This window comes from Oncorhynchus masou, chromosome 5, assembly GCF_036934945.1.
Source record: "Oncorhynchus masou masou isolate Uvic2021 chromosome 5, UVic_Omas_1.1, whole genome shotgun sequence".
In the NCBI taxonomy this organism is placed as follows: domain Eukaryota; kingdom Metazoa; phylum Chordata; class Actinopteri; order Salmoniformes; family Salmonidae; genus Oncorhynchus; species Oncorhynchus masou.
In genome coordinates, this window is record NC_088216.1 from 28,286,894 (window position 1) to 28,312,284 (window position 25,391).

General features: G+C 48.5%; 1 protein-coding gene across 1 annotated transcript in view; it reads right to left on the reverse strand.

The window, feature by feature from the left end:
- Window positions 1–6,000: 6,000 nt before the first annotated feature.
- LOC135539232 (mucin-2-like) overlaps window positions 6,001–25,391 on the reverse strand; it is a 36,718-nt gene continuing 17,327 nt past the window's right edge. Inside the window, exons 2-5 of the mRNA XM_064965056.1 lie at window positions 21,750–22,465; window positions 21,356–21,446; window positions 9,407–9,564; window positions 6,001–9,236 (exon numbers count right to left, since the gene is read on the reverse strand). Of these exons, the coding sequence (XP_064821128.1) occupies window positions 6,637–9,236; window positions 9,407–9,564; window positions 21,356–21,446; window positions 21,750–22,374 (3,474 nt within the window). The 5' untranslated portion in view covers window positions 22,375–22,465 and the 3' untranslated portion in view covers window positions 6,001–6,636. The remainder of the gene's footprint in view (window positions 9,237–9,406; window positions 9,565–21,355; window positions 21,447–21,749; window positions 22,466–25,391) is intronic.

Sequence of the window (25,391 nt, forward strand, 5' to 3'; positions counted from 1 at the left end):
AAACTATTTCTTTCTTAAGAGAATCATTTTTATTTTCTCAAAATAAAATGCACTGAAACATTGACAAACACATTAGTCCTTCACAAAGTCACAGAACCTCAAGGAATTATTACGTATTAAAACAAGCTACCGTAATTTGAACTCCACAATGTCAAAATGCCCCATTTCAACAAAAATATTGACATTACAAGGGGGTGTCCATTTTAAAATAAATGACAGAACTTTACAAAGAGGGGTAAGATTCCACATCTTCCAGTACTAATGATTCCCAGTCATGCTCCATTGGGTGCGAGTTCTGTAACTTTGCATGATATTGTCATTTGCTACAGTGTAATTTCTACACCAGCTCGATGTGAATGTTTGATCAGTTACGTAAAATACAAAATGTACCAAGCGTGTTCATGGAAGCGCTGGCACTGAACACAGTCTATTCACTTCATATCCCCTGATAACTATTGAAAAGATCTTTAAGAAATGCAGGCAAAACAGACAAAACATCTACAAGTATAGTGCCCACAGAAGTTCAACTGTCACATCTTGGGGGAATTTAAATAAACCATTACATCTACAACCATTAACCTTCATTCTCTAAAACAATATCTGCTTTAAATCTATAAATAATGTCACCTATTTTTCATTTACCATACCTTATATTCTCTACAGTACAAAATAAAAATCCAGTGGGTTCCATTCATTGCAATAAATGGTCTGAGTCTCCCCTTTCAGTAATAATATACACTAACGGTATACAAAACACTACAGCGAGGAGACATTTAAAATACACAAGATAAAGTCCAGCTTTGACCGATGCATTCTGCGCGTCCCTTTGGGATTGTGGAGTAGAAGTGGCAGAGCCCTCAAATTGGAATGTACCAAACTGCCTTAGAAAATGGCAGCCACTTGGCTTCACATAGAAACAGCTTTAAAAAAGACACTGGAGAACCTAGCTACAATTTATATAAAAAAGGGCCCTTGCTTGCTGTGCCTATGGTGGAAAAGGGTTTGATTTCCAGATACATGTAGTATCTACTAGCCCTGGTCTCACAGCAGAGTGTGGTTGTATCAACTGTCGAGTCCATCCCTATGGTACAATTCAGGAGTGTTTCAGCGTTCACAGATCATCTCAAACCCCGTTGGGACAACCACCTGTTTCTGTCCATCCATGGTCATTGTCCCCACACACAGTGGACTGGCTCGAAGTTCAACCACAAATCCTGTTGGATTTGTTTCTGCTGAATAGATGACACTCCTGTTGGAAAAGTCAACTTCAGTGAGGCGCAATGCAAGTTCACATTTGAACACAAGTACCCTAGTAGTAAAGATGGTGTTTGACTCACATACCTTCAGTTTGAAACCTGATCAGACATGGAGCAATGAACAACTATTTTCAAAGGCTCTATAATCCATATTATAGGCTTAATGGACACTAATTTACTATATTCACAATCCACTGAGGTAATTCAAATTGTTTTCTTCATATGCAGTACCTTTCCATCCAGACACACAACATACATGTCCACATCCACAACGTTAACTCTGTACCACCATCAGTCAAATATAGTTCATGACTAATCCCCCCAAAAACCCATGACTGGTCCCAAATCCGTTTGTGTCGTCTTGGCAACGCCTATGGTCTTCGTCACACCAAACGACCATAGGAGTTGGACAGATGGTCGGCACAACCAGATCTGGGACCAGGCTAGGACCCAGCAGCCTCACAGAAGAACCGGTTATATCCCCAGAGTAATCTACTCAATAGTGTTCTCTTACACTCTGACCCTCCTCAATCACCTATTCATTCCTCCATTACCTCATATCAATGTCATGACCACTCCCACCCCCATTATGACATCTGTAACCACAGAGACAAGACCAAACGTGAGGAAAACCGTCCAGGATACAGGGCCAAGTCTTCAGAACAAAGACATGAGACGGTGCTTCTGAAAACAAACAAAAATAAACCGATATTTCCAGTGACCATCAGAGTCAGCAGTAGCATGCAACAGAAACAGTCCATTTTATTAGCACCCAGGTGTATTTCACTAAGCTGGATCCCAAAATAGATCCTGCTTAGTGAAATACCACCCTGAAAAATGGTGGCATTCATCAGAGTCGATAAATAACCTTATTCTAACACATACGGCCAACCAGTGTTTTACCTGAGCTGGTGGAAGGCCTCTGGTTTGATGTCAGAGAAACAGTTACTTGGCCCATATAAATAGAACCCCTAGACAGGATAAAGGCCCTCAGCAATTTGAATGAGGATCCATGACCGTTCTAGGGATTCTATTTCTATGATTTGTTGCTCTAGAGTAAATCAAAACGGTTTGAAGCACAAAGCAGGCATTGAGTGAGTGACAGGTTCAGGGTAATCATTATAGGATGCTGGTCTAGTCAAGTGCAGTTTGTCATCAGTAATTCAGACCAATAGTCAGTTAAACATCTATACTAATCAACATCTTCAGTGGAAACTAAACCACCTAGGACCCCAACCTGAACATATTGCATGTGTGTGATGAATCCAGTCGTTTTGGCTTCAGTAAAATGGACCATGGCTAACAAGCGGTCACTATTCTACCCAAATAGCTGGTCCAGAAGCTTCAGTCAACCAGCCTAATCAAGGTAGTAGCCTTCTGGGACTGTTGGTGTGTAACCGAACATGATTGTTTTGGCATGAGAGAGGTGTAAAATTTCAGTGTGAGTCAGTCTGTGATTGATATGACTGGGGTGTCAGTGTCCTTTGCCACCCATTCAAAAGGTATCATGTTTGAGGAAACAGTGGTATAAGTTCAGTGTATCAAACAGTAGTGTTGTATTTGCAGTGGTGTTGAATGGCAAGGAGAGGTAAGAGAGGTGGTGTTACAGTAGGTGTGTACAGCAGTGATGTGAATGACAGACCTTGAATAACATTGTGTGCGACCATTAGTGGTGAGTCTTCACTGTGTACACACACACACACACACACACACGTCCCTCAGTGGTGTGTCTCCAGCTCCACCACTGTCCACTCGCCCTGGGGGGACTGGCCGGGGGCCTCCGGAGAGAAGCTGCTGACCGCCGTGACCGTGGCTGAGGGAGGGGTGAGGGGGGGCAGCAGGTTGGGCCACAGGCTGGCCTCCAGGGGGCTCAAGGTGCCTCCTCTGCCCCCGGGCAGCAAGAGCAGGGAGGAGCAGCCGTCGCCCGTCAGCAGCAGGGTCTGGTTGATCAGCTGCTGGACAATGTCAACTTTCTTCCCCCAGTCCAGGTCCAGAGGAGGGGGGCATTCTTGGGAGACGGGGGGTGGGGAGGCGTCCCGGGACTCTTCCTGCTCGGGGAGTCTGGAGAGGGACTGGAAGTGGAGTTGCTTTCGGCTTCGTCCAATACCTCTCGGCGGTCACTGTTACTGTCAACCTCTTTCTCCAGCGGGGCTTCTTCGCATTGTTTGAGCTGGACATTAACCTCAATTTCCTTCCCCTCCTCTTCATCACTCTCCAGTGCTTCATAAATGGTATGGAGACCAGAGGAAGGGGAAAGCAGCACTGTTGCCTGACCTTTTTGGGGCTGTTGTTGCGGTGACATCTGCTGTGTCTGCTCTTCCAGCTCTTGCTGCCACTGCATGATCTGCTGTCTCTGCTCCACCTCCTCCCTCCTCAGCGTCTCCTCTGCCTCCTTTTTCTTCATTTCCTTCTCGCTTTTCTTCCTCGCCTCTTTGTCGTTTTCTTCTTTGGGTTTGCCCTGCTGTTCTCTGCGTTGCTGCAGCTCTAGTAGTTGTTGCTTGTGCCGTTCCAGTCGGTGGAGCTGGGGGCTGGCCTGCAGGCGAGGGCTCCGGGGGGGTAGGTCAGCACAGGTCAGCCTGGGTGGGGTCAAGAGGTCACAGTGGGGGTTGGGGTGGTGGTCGCGGCGGTAGTGTGGCTGCGGGAGCGCGTTGATCCCTGCGAGGAAGAAGTGGAGATCACCCGGTGGGAAGAGTGTGTTAGAGAGAAAGACGGACAAGTGAGAGGTAGCAGTGCAGGTCAGAGCAGATAACAGAGACTGTGGGTATTGTAGTCTACCAAGGAGACGTTAGTGGGAGGAGTTTAAGACAGTGATGTAATGTCCTGGTATTCTACACCCAGTAAAAATGTAGCTTCGAGAGATTGTAATTTGTGGGTTTGTGGCTTGAAAAGTGATGCATAATTCATCACAGGCAACTTACAACTATTATATTGTACAGGTAACTGCCAAAATAAAGGAAACAACAATGTCTTAATAGGGTGTTGGGGCACCACGAGCCAGAACAGCTTCAATACAACTTGGCATAGATTCTACAAGTGTCTGCAACTCCATTGGAGGAATGCAACACCATTCTTCAACGATAAATAACATTTTGGGTGTTTCGTTGATGGCGGTGGAAAATCTCAGGCGCCGCTCCAGAATCTCCTCTAAGTGTTCAACTGGGTGACAGACATGGCATATGGTTGACATTTTCATGCTCATCAAACCATTCAGTGACCACTCGTGTCCTGTGGGGGCCAGTGCCCTCCAAAATAATTGGCCAACCCAGCATATTTAAACATGGCCTAAGCATGATGGGATGTTAATTGTTTAACTCAGGAACCACACTTGTGTGTAAGCACCTGCTTTAATATACTTTGCAACTCTCATTTACTCAAGTGTTTCCATTATTTTGGCAGTTACCTGTAGATTTTCATACATTTCTGGCATAGTGGATGTTTGAATGCCAAATTGACAATTGTAGCTGGGCCTAATGGTTTAGGATAGACAAAGTGTGTCAATATGACTGCTGAACCCAGGAACTACCTCCTCATTCACATGATATCGTCGGCAAGATGTGCAACATTAACAGCCTGAAAAACAAAGCGTTTAAAAAGAGGTGGGGACAGGGGTGAAGTGAAGCGATGGGTGCCCAGGAGAAATGGTGACAGCAGGGAGATGGTGGGAGGGGCGGGGCATTGGCTGGAGGGGCGGGGCATTGGCTGGTGGGGAGGAGTTAAAGCAGAGAGCAAATATAGCAATCCATTTCATTAACCTTTTCAAAATGTGACTTCCCAAACAAAATATGCTGATAGTATTTTTTTGGGTGCAAAAGTTGTGCAATAAAAGCGGCTTCCTGTATATGCAGTAACTACCAACGATAGTCTTGTGAAATAAAAACAAATAAAAGCTTGTGAGCAACCAACCATTTCCTTCAGTCCCTGTGGGGAGCTGGTGAGTAAGTGAAACATGCAAGACAAGACCTTTCAACCATGCATCAGTACATAGACAGCAGCGCCACGTGTACCTGGACTGAGTCTGAAATGCCACCATATTTCACATATATATGCACTACTTTTGACCAGGGCCCGTGCATCATTTAGAGAATAGGGTGCCATTTCGGACCAAGCCCCCAAACCAAAGCCAATGAGTGTCAGTCAGTGACATGCAAACAAGGCGTCCCAAGGGTAAAGTAGTTAAACAGTGTGGTTAAAAATGGTGTACGGTGAACATGCACTTGTAGACATAAGAGATACTCAAACAATGCAGAGGCCAGGCAGAACAGTAAGGAAAAGGCAACACACACATTACTCGAAGAAAATAAAACACTGGTGGGTGTCCTCTACTGTTTGGATGATGGGGAACCTTCTTGATGTTGTTTCTCAGTTTGTCTGGTGGAGGAGGAAGAATCCAGCGGACCAGGGAGGGGCACCGGGGGTGGTTCACAGTACAGGAGGGGGAGGAGCAGCTGAGGGGTGGGAGGAGCAGCTGAGGGGTGGGAGTTTAACATCCTCCATAATGTCTTTGTTGAGCCCTATTCTGGATGGTGGGAGTAGTGTATATGAGGATGTAGGTATGAATTCTTCCTTGCTGGGAGACCATATTGTGTTTTGAATCCATATGCCCCACAGGTATATAATGTCTCCCACATAAGGTTTCGACAACCTTGACTCCCATGTTATAGGACTGAATAATCGCTGATAAGTACAAAGTGTGCCATCCAACTCCCCAATCCCCACTTGAATAAAACTGTCCGGGAGAGAGTAGTCATGTTAAATATCTATTCTTTATTTAAAGCTTGGTAATGGTAAATACTCAAAAAGGACAAATGTAAGAAGGGGGGGGGGGCAGTCTAATCTTAAAGTGCAGGAGGGAAGGGGGAGTGCTCGGGGGATGAGGACAGATGTCTGTTTCTTAATGATGGGAAACAGCAAGACAATACAAATCAACATTCACCAGCATTTTCTTGTTCAGTAAAAAGGGTCAGATAAATACATAGTTAAACATTCATTCCACATTTTCTTTTGTTATGTTTCTTCTTGTTTTTTGTCTTAAGAGCTGCTTCACAACAGCCCAGTCAATCCAAATCAAACCATGCCAGTTCATGTTAATTAAAAAGTGAAGAAAAACACATTCTAATAGTTGAAGCTATTGCACATACAGGAGTTAAGCCATTTACTCATAAGGTAATATCATACGAGGGAAGTGGCACTGCTGTATTTAAAGCCTTTATTTCTTCCCTTCCCTATTTTTACATTTGGATCACATCCACCCCAGTTGGAGAGGTTTGGGACAAACAATGATGACGACTAACACAGCAAAGAGGGTTCTGGGGAGGGGTGAAAAGCTGCGTTACTGGGTATGTAGGGAAGTGTGTGTGTGTGTGTGTGGGGGGGGGGGAAACTATACGTTACCTGTGAGAGAGTTCTCAGTGTTTTCACAGATAGTGGAGTAGTAGGGCGGTTGGGTGACACGGGGGCCCTCCCCGAACTGCTGGGGGGCCGCAAACAGCGTGGGGTCCAGGGGTTTCAGATCCCCCGTGTCCCCCAGCTCTGCCTCAAGTGTCCCACACAACATATACTGCTGCTCCTCTGGGTTGGAGACGAGGAGGGAGTCTGCCGAGGCAGCCTGTTGCTGGGACGGTGGCAGGGTCAGTTCCTGGATGAGCGACGGGTCCTTGGCCTCCTCAGGCAGCTCCTCCAGAGAGAAGATGCCGGGGCTCTTGGCGCAGCTCTCAGCCGTGGAGTGGGTATTGGAGTTGGACGCCGTCATGTCGTAGGCGTAGGATGCCGCCGAGTTGGCAGACTGGGGGGTGTCTCCACCCTCTTCTGCACCGCCGCTGGTCTCCTCCCCTTCTTCCAGGGCAGACAGGCAGCGCTGGGCGCCGGGCTTGCTGTCGTTGTGGATGTCCTGGCCCAGCTGGGCCTCGCCCTCCGTGTCGCTGGCCTCATCCTCTGTGGTGGAGGACGAGGGGTTGGACGTAGGTGCTGTGGCGGGGTCCCCTGGGACTTCGTCGGCTGGCAGGGTCTCTGCCTCCTCCCCCTCGCCGTCCTCTCTCTCCAGGTGGATTCCCAGGTCCTGGTTCTCCAATTCAGGCTGAAGGGAGAGCCCGGCGGTAGCCAGGGTGTGGAGTTTCCCCCCCTCAGAGCGGGACTCCACCCCGGAGCTGCTGTTGTAGTCACAGAGCTCCTCTGCGGTGCTGGTCTCGCTACTGCTGTGGACAACCAGCTCCGTAGGGCTTAGGGTGCTGGAGTGTGACATGCCGCGTCCAGAGGCAGCTATGAGGGACAGGGACTGCAACGGGGCTAGGGTCTCTCTTTCAAGTGGAGATGCAGGGGCAGGCTGGTGTGAGGGCTCAGGCAGGGCTGGAACAAATGGTGTGGCAGCCAGCTGCAGCCAGGGCTGAGTGGAGTACAGGGTGGGTGTCTTATCAGCCTGCCAAGGGTCTGAAGAGGGGCTGGTAGGGGTCTGCAGGGGGGCGGCTGAGGCAGCCTGGGGGTGCGGCTGGGCCCAGGGGTCACAAAAGGAGCTGGGGTTGGGTTGGTCCCACTGGGCGGCCAGGGCAGAGGGCAGGAGTGGGGCAGGCGGGGCTCGGTTCAGGTTGTCCAGTCTCTCATCCTCTGCAAAGTCATCCTCGTCTGCATTGCCGTAGCTCTCCAGCCCGCTCTCAGTCACCCCCTCACTAGCCATCTCCACGTCATCATCCTCATCCTCGTCATGCCTCACTCTTCTTGGGTCATCCGCCCGTTCCGAACCCACCTCCATGTCGCACACCCGGTCTCCGTCTTCATCGTAGTCATCAAAATCATTGGTCGGGATGTCGGACACCTTCTCAAAGTCAGGCGAGCCGGCCGAGGCAGACATGCCCTCCATGTCGATGGCACCCTTCAGACTGGCGTCTCCTAGGTCATCCATGCTCTCCGTGCCCTCCAGGACGCCCGGGGCGCTCAGTTCCGACACCCCCTGCTGACTACAGCTCACCTCCTCAGAGTCCAGCTCCGATAGCAGGGCACCGCCTGCACGCCACCCCGAGCCCGCAGGGCCGGCTGAACCAGGCCTGGACTCTTCTGTGGGCTGGGTGCCACTCATTTCTGACACAGACACCTGCTGGCTGCCCTCCCTCTCCTCATCCTCTTCTTCATCCATGTTGAGCTGGGCTTTCTCTGAGGCATCCGGAGGGCTGGGTGTAGCCCTAGCAACTGCTGTGGGGATGTCCTGGGGTAAGGTCTGGTCTGGTGCTGGCTGTGTCGGGGCTGCTGGGACGGTCTCTGGTCGTTCAGACATCTCATCCCTGGCAACAGTGACTAGTGAGCCCTGTGGTGGAGCAGGAGCCAGCCTGAGTGGGCTCTGTGGTGGAGATGGAGAAGTAGTATCCCGAGGAGTTGGGGCTGAAACCTCTTCTCTGGGCTCCAGGGCCACTGCTGGTGAAAACGCAGACACTGGTGCTGGGACTTCTGAAGCGGCCACTTCTGGCTCTGCTGCGGCAACTGCTGCAGCAGCCACTCCTGCAGCAGCCACTCCTGCAGCAGCCACTCCTGCAGCAGCCACTCCTGCAGCAGCCACTCCTGCAGCAGCCACTCCTGCAGCAGCCACTCCTGCAGCAGCCACTCCTGCAGCAGCCACTCCTGCAGCAGCAGACTTGGGAGCTCCAGGTCTGGCAGTGAAAGGCAGGACAGACTGGGTTGGTTTGGAGGCTTGTTTGACCGACTGGGGGATGGTGCTGCCCACGGGCTTGTTGCTGGGGGAGGCAGGGGGTGTCTTGCCCTGGGGCTGTCGGGTGGCAGGGGGCCGTGTGGTGGGAGGGGCTTTACGTGTGGGCAGGGGCTTAGGGTCCTGTGATGTAGGGCGGGCTGGCTTGGTGTCTGCCGCCTTGGTGGGATGGGCCCTTTTGGAGGCAGGCTCAGGTCTGGAGGCTGCAGTCGCTTTAGGGGGGTCAGGTTTGGTCGTTTTGGTAGTGGCGGATGTTGCCGGCTTTCTGGCTGCGGCAGCTGGTCTGCTGACATCTGTAAATGAACAGGAATAATTTAAACACGCATAGCTCTTCTCAACTAAAAATATAAAATGGTACCTTCGCAAGTTGATTGAGATACATACAGGTGATAATCAAGACCAATCCTAATAGAATCAAGTGGGTTACATTCATGGTACAAAACAACTTGTAAGGCATGTGCACCTTTCTTGGCAGGGCCTGTAGGTTTGGGTGCCTGCACTGTGGTAGTCCTGCCAGTAGGGGGGGCTGTGGTGCCGACTCTGGAAGCTGCAGGTCTGCTGGAGCCGGCAGCGGCTGGCTTGGATGTGCCCATCAACAGGCCAGTGTGACCAGTGGCAGGCCTGGGGAAGAAAACATTTTATTTAAACCAGGTAGGTTATGGAGAACACATTCATGTCACAATAACCTGACCAAGAGGGCACAATGATGGGCTCCCGAGTGGCGCAGCGGTCTAAGGCACTGCATCTCAGAGTGCTAGAGGAGTCACTACAGACCCTGATTCGATTCCAGGCTGTTTCACAAGCTACCGTGTTTGGGAGTACCATAGGTCAGCGCACAATAGGCCCAGCGTCGCGTTTGGTCAGGGTAGGCCGTCATTGTAAGTAAGATTTTATTCTTAACCAACTTGCCTTGTTAAATGAAGGTCAAATAAATGTTTTAATTAAAATGATAAAATAACACAGACAGAGGGCTGACTCGCTTCTAGGAAACTTTGCAGTATTTAGTTTATTTTATGTATTATTTTTTACATTGTTTGCCCAGAAAAATGTGTCTTACATACAGCCGGGAAGAACTATTGGATATCAGAGGTGGTAACTCAGCATTATGACCAGGAATACGACTTCCCTGAAGCGGAACCTTTGTTCACACCCCCAAGGGCAATTGAAATGATTCCAGAGGCTGACCCAAAACGACATTGGCGGAGGAGAGGTACTCGAAGCAGTCTTCTCGTCTGACTTAGGAGGCACGCACACCACCCACCTCTTCCGAGTGTATTACTAGCTAATGTTCAGTCTCTGGATAATAAAGTTGACGAGCTCAGGGCAAGGCTTTCTTTCAAGATAGACATCAGGGACTAACATGGCTCTTGAACTGAGAACCCAACTGGCTGGACAGACTCTACACTGTATGACTGAATGTCCTACTACACTGATGTTTGCACAATTAACACAGATACTTCCTTAAATTTGACAGACACTTGACAGTCGGTCCAGCCAGTTGGGTTCTCAGTTCATCGCGCAGACAGGAATACATCTCTCCGGGAAGAAGGTTGGGGGAGTATGTGTCATGATTAATGACTCATGGTGTAATTGTGATAACATACAGGAACTCAAGTTCTTTTGTTCACCCGACCTAGAATACCTCAATCAAATGCCGACTGTATTATCTCCCAAGATAAATTTCTTCGGTTGAGTCACGGCCGTGTATATCCCCCCCTCAAGCTGATACCACGACGGCCCTCAAAAGAACTTCAAATGGACTTTATGCAAATTGGAAACCACATATCCTGAGGCGGCATTTATTGAAGCTGGGATATTAAAGCAAATTTTCGGAAAAGTCTGCAGAAGTTTCTTTTATTTTTTATTTTATTTTACCTTTATTTAACCAGGCAAGTCAGTTAAGAACAAATTCTTATTTTCAATGACGGCCTGGGGGCAGAACGACAGATTTGTACCTTGTCAGTTCGGGGGTTTGAACTCGCAACCTTCCGGTTACTAGTCCAACGCTCTAACCACTAGGCTACCCTGCCGCCCCAGCAGTTCTACGAATATATAGACTAATACTTGCGCTGCTAAAAAAACTCAACCACAGTTGTTACTTCAACATCCAGGATGCCTACAAGGCCCTCCTTTTGGCAAATCTGACCACGACTCCATTTTGCACCTCCCTTCCTATAGGCAGAAACTCAAACAGGAAGTATCGGTGCTAAGGACTATTCTTCAACGCTGGTCTGACCAATCGGAACCCACGCTTCAAGATTGCTTCGATATGTTCCAGGTAGCTTCCGAGAATAATAGACAAATATACAGTGACTGGGTTTATCAGGAAGTGTATAGGAGATGTTGTATCCCTGTGAATATTAAAACCTACCCTAACCAGAAACAGTGGATAGATGGCAGCATTCGCACAAAACTGAAAGTGCAAACTGCTGCATTTAACCATGGCAAGGTGACTTGAAATATGGCAGAATACAAACAGTGTAGTTATTCCCGCCACAAGGCAATCAAACAGGCAAAATGTCAGTATAGAGAAAGTGGAGTCGCAATTCAATGGCTCAGACACGAGACGTATGTGGCAGGGTCTACAGACAAATCACGGACTACAAAAGAAAACCTGTCACGTCGCGGACACCCGACGTCTTGCTCACGGACAAGCTAAACACCTTTGTTCGCTTTGAGGAGAACACAGTGTCACCGACGAGGCCCACTACCAAGGACTGCAGGCTCTCCTTCTCCGTCGTCGACGCGAGTAAGACATTTAAGCGCGTTAACCCTCGTAAAGCTGCCGGCCAAGACGGTATCTCCAGCTGTGTCCTCAGAGCATGTGCAGACCAGCTGGCTGGTGTGTTTACGGACATATTCAATCGCTCTCTATCCCAGTCTGCTGTCCCCACATGCTTCACGATGGCCACCATGGTACCTGTACCCAAGGTAACTGAACTAAATGACCATCGCCTCGTAGCGCTCACTTTGTCATCATGAAGTGCTTTGACTAATCAAGGATCATATCATTTCAATCTTACCCCACACCCACTATAACTTTCATACCACCCGAACAGATCCATGGATAAAGCAATCATTGTCACACTGCCTTATCACATCTGGACGAGAGGAACACCTATGTAAGAATGCTGTTCTCATTGACTACAGCTCAGCCTTCAACACCATAGTGCCCTCCAAGCGCATCACTAAGTTTGTGGCCCTGGGTCTGAACCAAGCCCTGTGCAACTGGGTCCTGGATATCGTGACAGGTCGACCCCAGGTGGTGATACCACCTCCACTACCTTGTTCCACAAACGGGGGCCCCACAAGTGTGCGTGCTCAGCCCCCTCCTGGTGAAAATCTTAAAGTTCCTCTGTGTGTACATCACTGACAACCTGAAAATGGTCCAGCCACACAGATAGTGCTGAAGAAGGCACAACAGAAATTTGGCTTCACCCCTAAGACCCTCACAAACATCTGATGCACCATTGAGAGCATCCTGTCGGGCTGTATCATTGCCTGGTACGGCAACTGCACCGTCCGCAACTGCAGGGCTCTCCAGAGGGTTGTGGGATCCGCCCAACGCATCACCGGGGCACACTGCCTACCCTCCAGGACATCTACAGCACCTGATGTCACATAGATAACATTAAGGACCTCTTAACAGCGGAACTCAACCTTCCCAAGACTCCTGGGTCGTGTTCAGTAGGTACAAAACTGAACAGTAGGCAATATACTTGTCTTATAAAACACATTTTCCTTTTGTTGCAAAACCTTTTCCATTGCGAACATGTAATGAACATACCCTGGGCAATACATAATCTCTTGGCTCTTCAGGTCAAACAGTAGACTAGAGCAATAAAGGAAGAGGGTAAGTGGTCTTGTGGCAGGTGACTGTATATGCTTAATCAGCCCCTAACAGATTCGAGGTCAGTTTCAAAATTACCCCTCTCCTGGCTGAGGTTATGGATTTGGCGGGGGTAAGCTGATCCTAGATCTGCCATTCGTTCACTTTAAAAACAGGTGCCAGACAACTGTGGAAAAGCCACAGGATCCAGACGCGACCTTTTTCAGAGCAAGGCAGTGCCCATCCCCCTGCATACTGCTGAGTGGACAGAATGTCAAGTGTGCGTGTTTGTATGCCCTAGTGCCCTTGCATTCATGAGCACACTTGACCGATTATCCTTAGGCTATGCAACAGCGGAGCAGGGAATAGTAACATCTACAGAGCTATGCTTGGGTGCGTGATACTGGTGTGTGCAATCTACATGTACAGACTGGTGCGAGGCGTTTATATTGACAGGCTTGTGCGATGAGTTGTAGCCCATGCTCCAAAGCGCTACAGTAACCTACATTCAAAACAGTTGCTTAAGAACCAGGTGTAATGAAACAAGGGCAGCACTGTATTTGTGCAAAAATCGATGCTTTGCATATCGTTCTATAGGACAGATTCATACCTACACAGCGTCTAAAACAAAAAGGGATAGGAAATGTCAGAGGAGCTGACCGGTTTGTGACATTGTTGCGATTCAGTCAATTACACCAATATCCGTCATGCTGTTCCTGATTGGTTCGCCATGGTTTGGACACAGCCGACAACATAGATGAACTCACAATGACAAACTTACGGAAGTGGTCTGGCCGTACATGCCTGGCCACACAAACGCCTCTCCCACAGCGACTCAGCCCAATAATGGCCATTTGTTTCCATTTGTTAGCAGGATCAAAACAAAGGCTGCGGAGACTCAAAGGCCTTCAGGTTTCGCTATTATTATACTGTAATAGGGTGCGTCGGTGGGACAGAGGGAGCAGGGCCTTGATTGCATGGTAAAGAGCAGCGAAATAAGAAAGCAGGCATGCTGTACCTTCAGATGACATGGGGGAATTAGTTGAAGACAAGCGGGGTGAGCCGTGTTAGACGAGACGGCATTAAACGGAGGAAAGGAAGAAAAGAGATTGAGAGGGAAAGAAAATGACAAAGTGAGGCACGCAGTGATGAAATGAGCGACAATGAACAACACGATGGAAGAAAGAGGGAGAGAATGGACAGATGACTAAAAGCAGATTGCCTTCCTACCTGGGTGAGTTCCATGTAGTGAACGCAAAACAGGAGCAATAAATTAAGGCAGGGGAATGGAGAGCGAGAGACTCCTTCTGAAAGGAAGGAGGGAGAGATGGAAGGGAGGGGAGGCGAGGGGCCACATCATCTGGGCGTACAGCCTTACCCCTCCATCTCGTCTTCACAGAGACACTCAGAACTGCCTGATCCTCACAGAGGGAGGGAGTCAAGGAGGGATGAGAGTCCCCATACAGTATTAATTGCTTGGGTGGCACTGTAGTTCAGCGGCTTTGGTATATTTGTTGTGGCTACAAGGGTTTGGTTAGTGTCAACAAGGGATTCAAAGCCAGTACTTGGTTGATATGCCTTAGTGGTGCAATAGATTCACAGCCGGTTTGGAGATACAAAGAACCGACAGGTGTATTCAAGATGTCGCTAAGGAATTCAATGGCTATTAAAAATAATTTATACACTATGTGATGACATCAACAATACAATAGGCTGTAATATCCGTTTGGTTAGCAACTGATCCAGAGACAACCCATTTACTGAGGCCTTGGTTACTATACTATCCTCATGTGTACAAGGCATCTGCGCGAAACAGTAACTATGCCCTGCCAAGGCTGGGGCCAGAACTGCATGGTTTCATCCCCAAAGGGGGAGAGCGAAGCTGGGACAGGAACATTGTGTGACTGCATTGCACAAGATCAAGAGTGACAGTCAATGGTCTCCTTTTAGTTATTCAACAACTCTGTTATTATGCATGTTTGAGTCAGACTGCAAGTGAAAAGGTATCTGACCTGCATAGATTGTCATCTAATGAGGTGTAACTGCAATTTCATTACAGTGACCATTTTGACAGAAATTCCCATATGGATGACTCAACACACATGACCTCACCTTATACAACACCCTAGATTCCTCCCATTCTCAGAGGGAGTCTTAAGGCCCACCAAAATGACAGATGCCCTCACGGTGGAGGGAGGAGAGCAGCGGGAGGGTTGAGAGGGTGCTGGCTAAATTCCTGGTACTGTACATAAACAGAAGGGAGGAGTAAAGGAGGAGAGATAGAGGGACAGGGGTTGGGCGGACAAACTGCTTAAAAACAGGACAAGGGCACTGTCTCCAGATAGAGAAAAGGAAAGGATACAGATACAGGGAATTAAAATCCCCTTCCGTTGCCATGGCACCCCCCCTACTGTGGCCTGCCAGATAATCAAGCCCTCTTGCTGTCTGTCAGACTGGCTAGGGACTGCTTGTGTGGGGTTCAATCTCCATCACTTCTGGCAAGAGATGCATTAGGGTAGGTACTCCCAAACCGGGGTATAATGATTCACATTTAAATTATTATTTGTTTTAAATCCGTAAAAATAAATTTTAAAAAGCCTAGTTTCACTGCCAAAAATAAAATGAAACCAACTAGGTGTTCGGCAAAATAACAAGGTTATAGCCTAGTCAAATAATTAACATCCAATCACATTAACCGTTACTCTCGCAGAAATCCACTAATGCTCCGTATGTGGCCAAACGTAGCTGCTGCTCATTCCGTTTGCTCGAAAATTGATAGTTTAAAAATTATTTAAGGCCCGCGTCCATAGAGACACATACCAGCTCTACTGGTAGTACTGCTACTACCAGCAATACTACACCTGCACTTGTCGACGACACAAGTTGTTCTGCTTCCACGAGCACGTCCAATGTTAGCATCAGTAATTCTACATTTGTTGTTAGCACAGCTAACATGGACAGTTGTGAATCTGATGCAACCGAAGAGCTACTGCCCCCTTACCCGGGAAAGCACCGCAAAGACAGGGACGCTGGACCATCCAATCGCAAATATGATGAGAAATAAATTGATTTGGGGTTCACTTATATTGGAAGTAGTGCCTTTCCTCAGCCACAGTGTGTTATGTGTGTAAAATACCATCTCACAACACGATGAAACAGTCACTCTTGGGCAGACATTTAGAAACAAAACATGCCAATTTGAAAAATAAGCCATGTGAGTTTGAGCGAGAATTAAGACGACTTGAGGAGTGAGACATGTATAAAAGCAACATATACCATCAATAAGAAGGGGCCGGAAGAGTCTTATATGGTGACCTACTGAGTGGCTAGAACAGGCAAACCCCATACTACTGTGGAGGACTTTATTCTTCCTGCTGCCTCAGATCTGTCTGGGACAATGCTGGGGGAAAAGGCTAACAAAAAAACAACTATACAGACAATGCCTTCATCAAACACTTTCATAAAGCATCAGTGACATGGCAGGATATGTTTTGAAACAACTACTGCTTTGCATACAAGCCAGTGAATTCCATCCATTAAAGCTGGACGAGTCAACAGACATGGCATGCCTGGCACAGCTCCTGGTATATGTCCGTTACATTTATGGGCGCAGGGGCAACAGGAGAGGATATTTGTAAAGTATTCGACAGCTTTGTGACAAATGGACTTTGGTGGTCAAGATGTGTTGCTATCTGTACTGATGGCACAAACGCCATGACAGGGAGACATAGTGGAGTGGTAACGCGCGTGCAAGCAGTTGCTCCCAACGCCACTTGGGTACACTGCAGCAACCACCGAGAGGCTCTTGCTGCCAAAGGAATGTCTGACAGCTTGAAAGACGTTTTGGACACTACAGTGAAAATGGTTAACTTTGTTAAAGCAAGGCCCCTAAACTCTTGTGTATCTTCTGCATTATGCAATGATATGTGCAGCGACCATGTAATGCTTTGACAACATACAGAAGTGCTCTGGTTATCAAGGGGCAAAGAATTGACACGTTTTTTTTAAACTGAGAGACAAGCTTAAAGTTCTCTTTACTGACCATTATTTTCACTTGTCTGACTGCTTGCATGATGACGGGTTTCTCACGTGACTGGCCTATCTGGGTGACAAAAACTCACTCATTCTTATGATTTAATAAAATGTATCAGTGTGTGTGGCAGGCTTACAATGATGTCAAAAAACAACATTTGAGTGTGCGATGACCCTAGTGCTAGAGGGGGTACGCAGCTGGAGGTTGAATGTTTGAAGGGCTACGGGACTATAAAAAGTTTAACCACTGCATTAGGGGATTGGTGGACTCATTCACCTGGGGTATGTTCAGTAGAGAACACAGTAGCAAAACGTTTTGGAACAGAAAATTAAATTAGCATTTGTTACCAGACAAGTTCAGGTAGAACATTCCCCTTTCACAGTTTCAAAATGTTTTTGCACTACTGAACACAACCCAGCAGTGTGTGTGCCAGAAGCATGGCACGCGAGGCCAGCTGTTAAAACAGCTCTGCGACGCCTCAAGCTACCAGCACACCTGCTAACTTAGTCGACAACCCTTTTCCCTTTAATCTAATATCATAACTCAACTTGCCAGTTGCCAAACTACCCAATCCCCTTGTTCTGAGGCTCCCATCCAATCTCACTCTGTTTTGTTGCGACCCATTTGTCTCCAATATATTGATATCTGCTTCTTATCCAGTACAATTGACTATTTCACCCCCGAGGGCAATTAAGATGAATAGTTTAAGAAAACCCTATTTCTCTGCCAATGTGTAACTATGGCAACGTACTATAGGCCATTCTTTCATCTCGTTTTGCATTATGGGCCGTCCGACGTTTTTTTGCAGGTGGGGAAACGGAACAGTAATGTTGTGTTACATTTATTCATTTTATATATGAGCCCTGTGCCGCCTGCCCTGCCCAGTCTCATGGAAGGGCAGCAGCAGTCACAGCTATGGCTGGGAGAGGCCTGTTCACTAGCTCTGGCTCACCCAGGGAGGAAGGAACAGGGCCCAGCATGGATGGAGAGACAGACTGGCTGTCACACACACACAGTGACATACTGCTTCTCCTGTCGTCAAACACAAGCAGCGCGATCTCACACACACAGTGACATACTGCTTCTCCTGTCGTCAAACACAAGCAGCGCGATCTCACACACACAGTGACATACTGCTTCTCCTGTCGTCAAACACAAGCAGCGCGATCTCACACACAGTGACATACTGCTTCTCCTGTCGTCAAACACAAGCAGCGCGATCTCACACACAGTGACATACTGCTTCTCCTGTCGTCAAACACAAGCAGCGCGATCTCACACACAGTGACATACTGCTTCTCCTGTCGTCAAACACAAGCAGCGCGATCTCACACACAGTGACATACTGCTTCTCCTGTCGTCAAACACAAGCAGCGCGATCTCACACACACAGTGACATACTGCTTCTCCTGTCGTCAAACACAAGCAGCGCGATCTCACACACACAGTGACATACTGCTTCTCCTGTCGTCAAACACAAGCAGCGCGATCTCACACACAGTGACATACTGCTTCTCCTGTCGTCAAACACAAGCAGCGCGATCTCACACACAGTGACATACTGCTTCTCCTGTCGTCAAACACAAGCAGCGCGATCTCACACACACAGTGACATACTGCTTCTCCTGTCGTCAAACACAAGCAACTTGATCTCACACACACAGTGACATACTGCTTCTCCATATCGTTAAAACAAATCCAACAAACTCACTCGACTAAGTTCTGGGTCCACACAGAAAACGAAGACCGAAACCTGAAACCTAACAAAGAGCTCCACCCTCTCTCTTTGCAAGTTATAGGCAAGCCTATGGGACAAATGTACACTCCCAAAATTCAAAAGATGCAAACGTGCGAAATCTTGATTTGTCCAAAGCACTAGAACTAAACGCTGCTCATTATCTCACACGCCATTGTCTCAGGACAGATCTACGCTACCATTAATGTTAATGTAGTCTGTCCACGAGAGATTAGGTGTGGAGCCATACTGTATAGCCGGAGTATCCCAATAGTCTAAAACAGTGGTTCCCAAGCTTTTTATAGTCCCGTACCTCTTCAAACATTCAACCTCCAGCTGCATACCCCCCTCTAGCACCAGGGTCAGCTGTACCCCCTCTAGCACCAGGGTCAGCTGTACACCCTCTAGCACCAGGGTCAGCTGTACACCCTCTAGCACCAGGGTCAGCTGTACCCCCTCTAGCACCAGGGTCAGCTGTACCCCCTCTAGCACCAGGGTCAGCTGTACACCCTCTAGCACCAGGGTCAGCTGTACACCCTCTAGCACCAGGGTCAGCTGTACACCCTCTAGCACCAGGGTCAGCTGTACACCCTCTAGCACCAGGGTCAGCTGTACACCCTCTAGCACCAGGGTCAGCTGTACACCCTCTAGCACCAGGGTCAGCTGTACACCCTCTAGCACCAGGGTCAGCTGTACACCCTCTAGCACCAGGGTCAGCTGTACACCCTCTAGCACCAGGGTCAGCTGTACACCCTCTAGCACCAGGGTCAGCTGTACACCCTCTAGCACCAGGGTCAGCTGTACACCCTCTAGCACCAGGGTCAGCTGTACACCCTCTAGCACCAGGGTCAGCTGTACACCCTCTAGCACCAGGGTCAGCTGTACACCCTCTAGCACCAGGGTCAGCTGTACACCCTCTAGCACCAGGGTCAGCTGTACACCCTCTAGCACCAGGGTCAGCTGTACACCCTCTAGCACCAGGGTCAGCACACAAATGTTTTTTTTGCCATCATTTTAAGCCTGCCACATACACAAAACATAAGAACCAGTGTGAGTTGTCACAGCCTGGCTTGTGAGAAGTGACAAAGAGCTCTTATAGGACTAGGGCACAAATATGAATATAATAACAATCAATAATTTCACTCCTTATTTAGCCATCTTACATTTAAAACATTTGTTCATCAAAAATTGTGATAAACTCACCACAGGTTAATGAGAAGGGTGTGCTTGAAAGGATATACACACAACTTTGTAATGTTGGGTTGTATTGGAGAGAGTCTGTGTTAAATCATTTTACACACAGTCTGTGCTTATATTTAGCTTTCATGCCAGTGAGGGCCGAGAATCCACTCTCACATAGGTACGTGGTTGAAAAGGGCATCAGTGTCTTAACAGCGCAGCCCTATCCAGAAATCTGGCAGTGGCTTCTGATTAAATTACATTTTCACAGAAGCCCTTGTTGCAATTTCAATGAGGCTCGTGCCGATATCGGTAAGTGGACTGGAGGCAGGGTTTGAAAGGGATAATGAATCCAGTTGTTTGTGTCGTCTGTTCCGGGAAAGTACCTGCGTAATTGCTCACCCAGCTCACTCAGGTGCTTCCCGATATCACATTTGACATGGTAGCCCCTTTAGACCATTACTGAGACACACCCGTAGAGTTGCTGGAACATCCCAGCGAGAGAGCGACCAGAGCCCCCGTGAATAACCCCTGCCCTGGGGGCAATAACTCATGTAATTCAGTAACATGGTGGTGCTGACTAGGGCCGTGTGAGACAGCGCGACTCAGTAGACTAGGGCCGTGTGAGACAGCGCGACTCAGTAGACTAGGGCCGTGTGAGACAGCGCGACTCAGTAGACTAGGGCCGTGTGAGACAGCGCGACTCAGTAGACTAGGGCCGTGTGAGACAGCGCGACTCAGTAGACTAGGGCCGTGTGAGACAGCGCGACTCAGTAGACTAGGGCCGTGTGAGACAGCGCGACTCAGTAGACTAGGGCCGTGTGAGACAGCGCGACTCAGTAGACTAGGGCCGTGTGAGACAGCGCGACTCAGTAGACTAGGGCCGTGGGAGACAGCGCGACTCAGTAGACTAGGGCCGTGGGAGACAGCGCGACTCAGTAGACTAGGGCCGTGGGAGACAGCGCGACTCAGTAGACTAGGGCCGTGGGAGACAGCGCGACTCAGTAGACTAGGGCCGTGGGAGACAGCGCGACTCAGTAGACCAGGGCCGTGGGAGATAGCGTGACTCAGTAGACCAGGGCCGTGGGAGATAGCGTGACTCAGTAGACCAGGGCCGTGGGAGATAGCGTGACTCAGTAGACTAGGGCCGTGGGAGATAGCGTGACTCAGTAGACTAGGGCCGTGGGAGATAGCGTGACTCAGACTAGGGCTGCATCCCAAATGAAACCGTACTACTTTTGACCAGGACACATAATGCTCTGGTCAACAGCAGCGCAATATATATATATATAATATGGAAAGCCATTTGGGACACAGTGGGAAACCTAATCCAATAACAGACCGGCAGGACCCACAATGGCCACTTTTCATCAATACTCAATTTCAGCTCCTCGCAAAACAAGTCGTTCACTGATCCGATTTGTCGAGTGGTGCCTTTTATGCGAAGCGGCTCCTCAGATCTTGGGTGATTGCATTGTGTATGTGAGGGGAGAGTTTCTTTTAAACTATAAACAGTGCCTTGGTTTTTCCCCCCTCGAGTTCATTCAAATGTATATCTGCCAGCCACAAATGTCACTGCCCGGTAAATCACTTTGCATGCCCGGTGGTGGTGCAGTCACGGGATAGGCTGCCTTACCTGGTTGTCTTGGAAACCGTCGTCCTATTGGGTTTGGCTGTGACTGCAGTGCTGGAAGGCTTGGGGGAAGCTGAGGCTGCAAGTCTGGAAGCTGGAGGAGAGGGAGAGCAAATGAGAAAGTGCATGAAGAGAGAGAGATGGGGGAGGAAAAAGGTGGAATGAAGATGAGGGGTGGGAGTGAGGACGGAGGACTGGGATGAAGGATTGGTGTAGTAGGAGTTGAGAGCAAATGTGTCTGCAGCCAAGCACAGGTGGGTTTGTGTGAGCGCTAAAATACATAGGACAGTGACTAAAGACACAACACGGGACAAAGGAAAACAAAAAGCTGTGTCTAACCAAAACATGATTAACAAGACTAAATACTCGGCAGTATGTTTGTGTGTATAGTCCTCACCTGTGGTTTTGGGTCTGGCCCCGGCCCCATTAATGGGACCAGCAGCAGGAGGTCTCCTCGTTGGAGTGCCAGGACCCATCGCCACAGTCCTGGTAGCAGAGGTGGACCTGGGGACTCCGACAGCCTTCCTGTCAGCCACCTTAGTTTGGGTCCTGACAGTGGAAGCGGCGGCCGGCCCCACGTACCTCTTCGTGGCTGCAGCTGACGCCGATGCTCCGGCTGCGATGGTGGTCTTCTTTTTGTCCAACGCCGATTTCTTGGCCAGGTCACTAGCTGTGGACTTTAATCCATTGGCCATGTGGCTTGGGGCCGTGCCCGGACGAGAAGTGCTGGGTCCTGATGCCAGACCCGCTGTGGCCTTGGTGCCAGCTGTGCCTGGACGCTGTTTAGCCAAGCCCACGGTCTTAGCCTTGGGTTTAGCTGCTGCCTTGCCAATGACCTCCTTGGACGCAGGGGGCACTGTAGGGTTTTCAGGCTTCGCTGTGATGTTTTGGGTGTCTTCGGGCTGCGATGGAGGGGATGGGGAAGTTGAAGGGGCTGGCATCTCGTCGGTGGCCATCCCCTGGGCCGAGGGTTCGGCTCCTACAGCTTCTGTGGGCTCCATGGCAACCCCATCCGGTTTCATCCCTTGTAGGCCCGGCAACGGTCTCACTCACCGGATCACAAACACACTGAAACCAGAGTGGAACCAACGTCTTGTCAACAACCTCACAGATCTGAATGGGGAGAAAAGAGATTCCGAAATGTTGACATTGGTGTGAGAAAACATGTTTGTTTATCAAAGAACTATAAATACTGGTAGCAGAAGTCAAGTATATTATCAGAATAGCCACATGAAACCATGCAGTCGTAGACAAGTAGTTAAAAAAAACAGCAAAAAAACCAGAACCATCGGAAACAACATGAGGCACATGATCTCGCCGAGGAATTCGAAACTACTGGAAAAACAGGAGAGCAGCCAGGGAAGCTAACATTAAGATTTGTCACTCACGCTGTCAGATGGCAATACAATGTGAGGATCACAGAGACTGAGAACATTTACAATCCATGACTAAAATTGGTATTGTCAGAGAACTATAAAAAAAAGTTTGACATGCAATAAGAGAAAACAAAATGTCCTCCAGCATATATGGAGAGTGAGGGAGAGAGACCGCAAGGCCTTACAAATCGACAGACCGAGACGGAGACAGGAAAACCAGGACCACACATCCCATTTGTTTGTGATTCTGCTGCCCAGATACTTACCACGATGACAGCCAGCGATTACTAAGAAAAGTCACACACTGGTTCTGGAAGGCCTCAATGGACAATACTGTGCGAAACAAATGTAGGGCGTGGATGGACATGTGGGGGTGGGGGGAGGGGTGCTGGATGAGCAGGATCTGGGGCTCATTAGCCTTGCTGGAGCCCCTCGAACCCTGGCAGGCTGCCTTCCCAAGCCAACGTGGCCTCCTCTCCCCATTGCTGCTTTTTCCCTCATATACTATACTTTCCACCCACCACCCCTTCCTATTTCAAGCCCTCCCACCCACTCCTCCAGCTCCCCCTGTCCAACTGCCCCTCTACCCCAGCACCAACAACAATAGTTCATTTCTCTTCAGTATACCCCCCTTCCCCTCACTCCTTTTATTCTTAGCCACTTGTTCCTCTTTCCAGTACTCTACCCCCTCGATACGCTATAAGATATGTTCTCAGGTCAACAGATGGTCTGAGCAGAAATCTGTGTTTGGAGCTCAAAAAACAGGCTTGGCAAGAGAGGAGGAAGAGAGCGCGTAAGAGTGGAGCACACGCAGGAGAGAGCAAGAGATGGAAAAGGAAGGAGAGCAAGAAGAAAAGAGGGAGAGTGTAACAAAGAGGGGGTGAGTTAAGGGAGCAACAGAAGAAATGGAAGGGAGAGCAAGAAGAAAAGAGGGAGAGCGTAACAGAGGGGGTGAGTTAAGGGAGCAACAGAAGAAATGGAAGGGAGAGCAAGAAGAAAAGAGGGAGAGCGTAACAGAGGGGGTGAGTTAAGGGAGCAACAGAAGAAATGGAAGGGAGAGCAAGAAGAAAAGAGGGAGAGCGTAACAAAGAGGGGGTGAGTTAAGGGAGCAACAGAAGAAATGGAAGGGAGAGCAAGAAGAAAAGAGGGAGTGTAACAGAGGGGGTGAGTTAAGGGAGCAACAGAAGAAATGGAAGGGAGAGCAAGAAGAAAAGAGGGAGAGCGTAACAAAGGGAGAGCAAGAAGAGGGAGAGCGTAAAGAGGGGGTGAGTTAAGGGAGCAACAGAAGAAATGGAAGGGAGAGCAAGTGGGGGAAGGGAGAGAGGAATGGAAGAGGGGACTGGGAGAGCAGAGACACTTACGCAGAAGCCATCTGACTGAGGTCATCATTAATAGTTTGACTGAAACGTCAGTGGAGCAGATGGGGAAACCTGGAGGCCAAGCAGCAACTCTATTCAGTTACTTACAGTTGAAGTCGGAAGTTTACATACACTTAGGTTGGTCATTAAAACCCATTTTTCAACCACTCCACAAATTTCTTAACTATAGTTAACAAACTATAGTTCTGGCAAGTCAGATAGGACATCTACTTTGTGCATGACAAATCATTTTTCCAACAATTGTTTAGAGATTATTCCACTTACAATTCACTGTATCACAATTCCAGTGGGTCAGAAGCCTACATACACTAAATTGCCTGTGCCTTTAAACAGCTTGGAAAATACCAGAAAATGATGTCATGGCTTTAGAAGCTTCTGATAGGCTAATTGACATCATTTGAATCAATTGGAGGTGTACCTGTGGATGTATTTCAAGGCCTACCTTCAAACTCAGTACCACTTTGCTTGACATGGGAAAATCAAAAGAAATCAACCAAGACGTCAGAAGAAAAAATGTAGACATCCACAAGTCTGGTTCATCCTTGGGAGCAATTTCCAAATGCCTGAAGGTACCACTTTCATCTGTACAAACAATAGTACACAAGTATAAACACCATGGGACCACACAGCCATCATGCCGCTCAGGAAGGAGATACGTTCTGGGCCTTGTGAAGATGGAGGAAACAGGTACAAAAATATTTATATCCACAGTAAAACGAGTCCTATAGCGACAACCTGAAAAGCCACACAGCAAGAAAGAAGTCACTGCTCAAAAACCGCCATAAAAAAAGCCAGACTACAGTTTGCAACTGCACATGGGGACAAAGATTCGTACTCTTTGGACAAATGTCCTCGTCTGACGAAGCAAATAGAACTGTTTGGCCATAATGACCATCTTTATGTTTGGAGGAAAAAGAGGGACGCTCGCAAGCCGAACACCACCATCCCAACTGTGAAGCATGGGGGTGGCAGCTTCATGTTGTGGGGTGCTTTGCTGCAGGAGGGACTGGTGCACTTCGCAAAATAGGTGAAATTATGAGGAAGGAAAATGATGTGGATATATTGAAGCAACATCTTAAGAAGTCAGTCAGTAAGTTAAAGCTTGGTCGCAAATGAGTCTTCCAAATGGACAATGACCCCAAGCATACTTCCAAAGTTGTGGCAAAATGGCTTAAGGACAACAAGTCAGGGTATTGGAGTGGCCATCACTAAGCCCTGACCTCAAGCCTATAGAACATTTGTGGGCAGAACTGAAAAAGAATGTGCGAGCAAGGAGGCCTATAA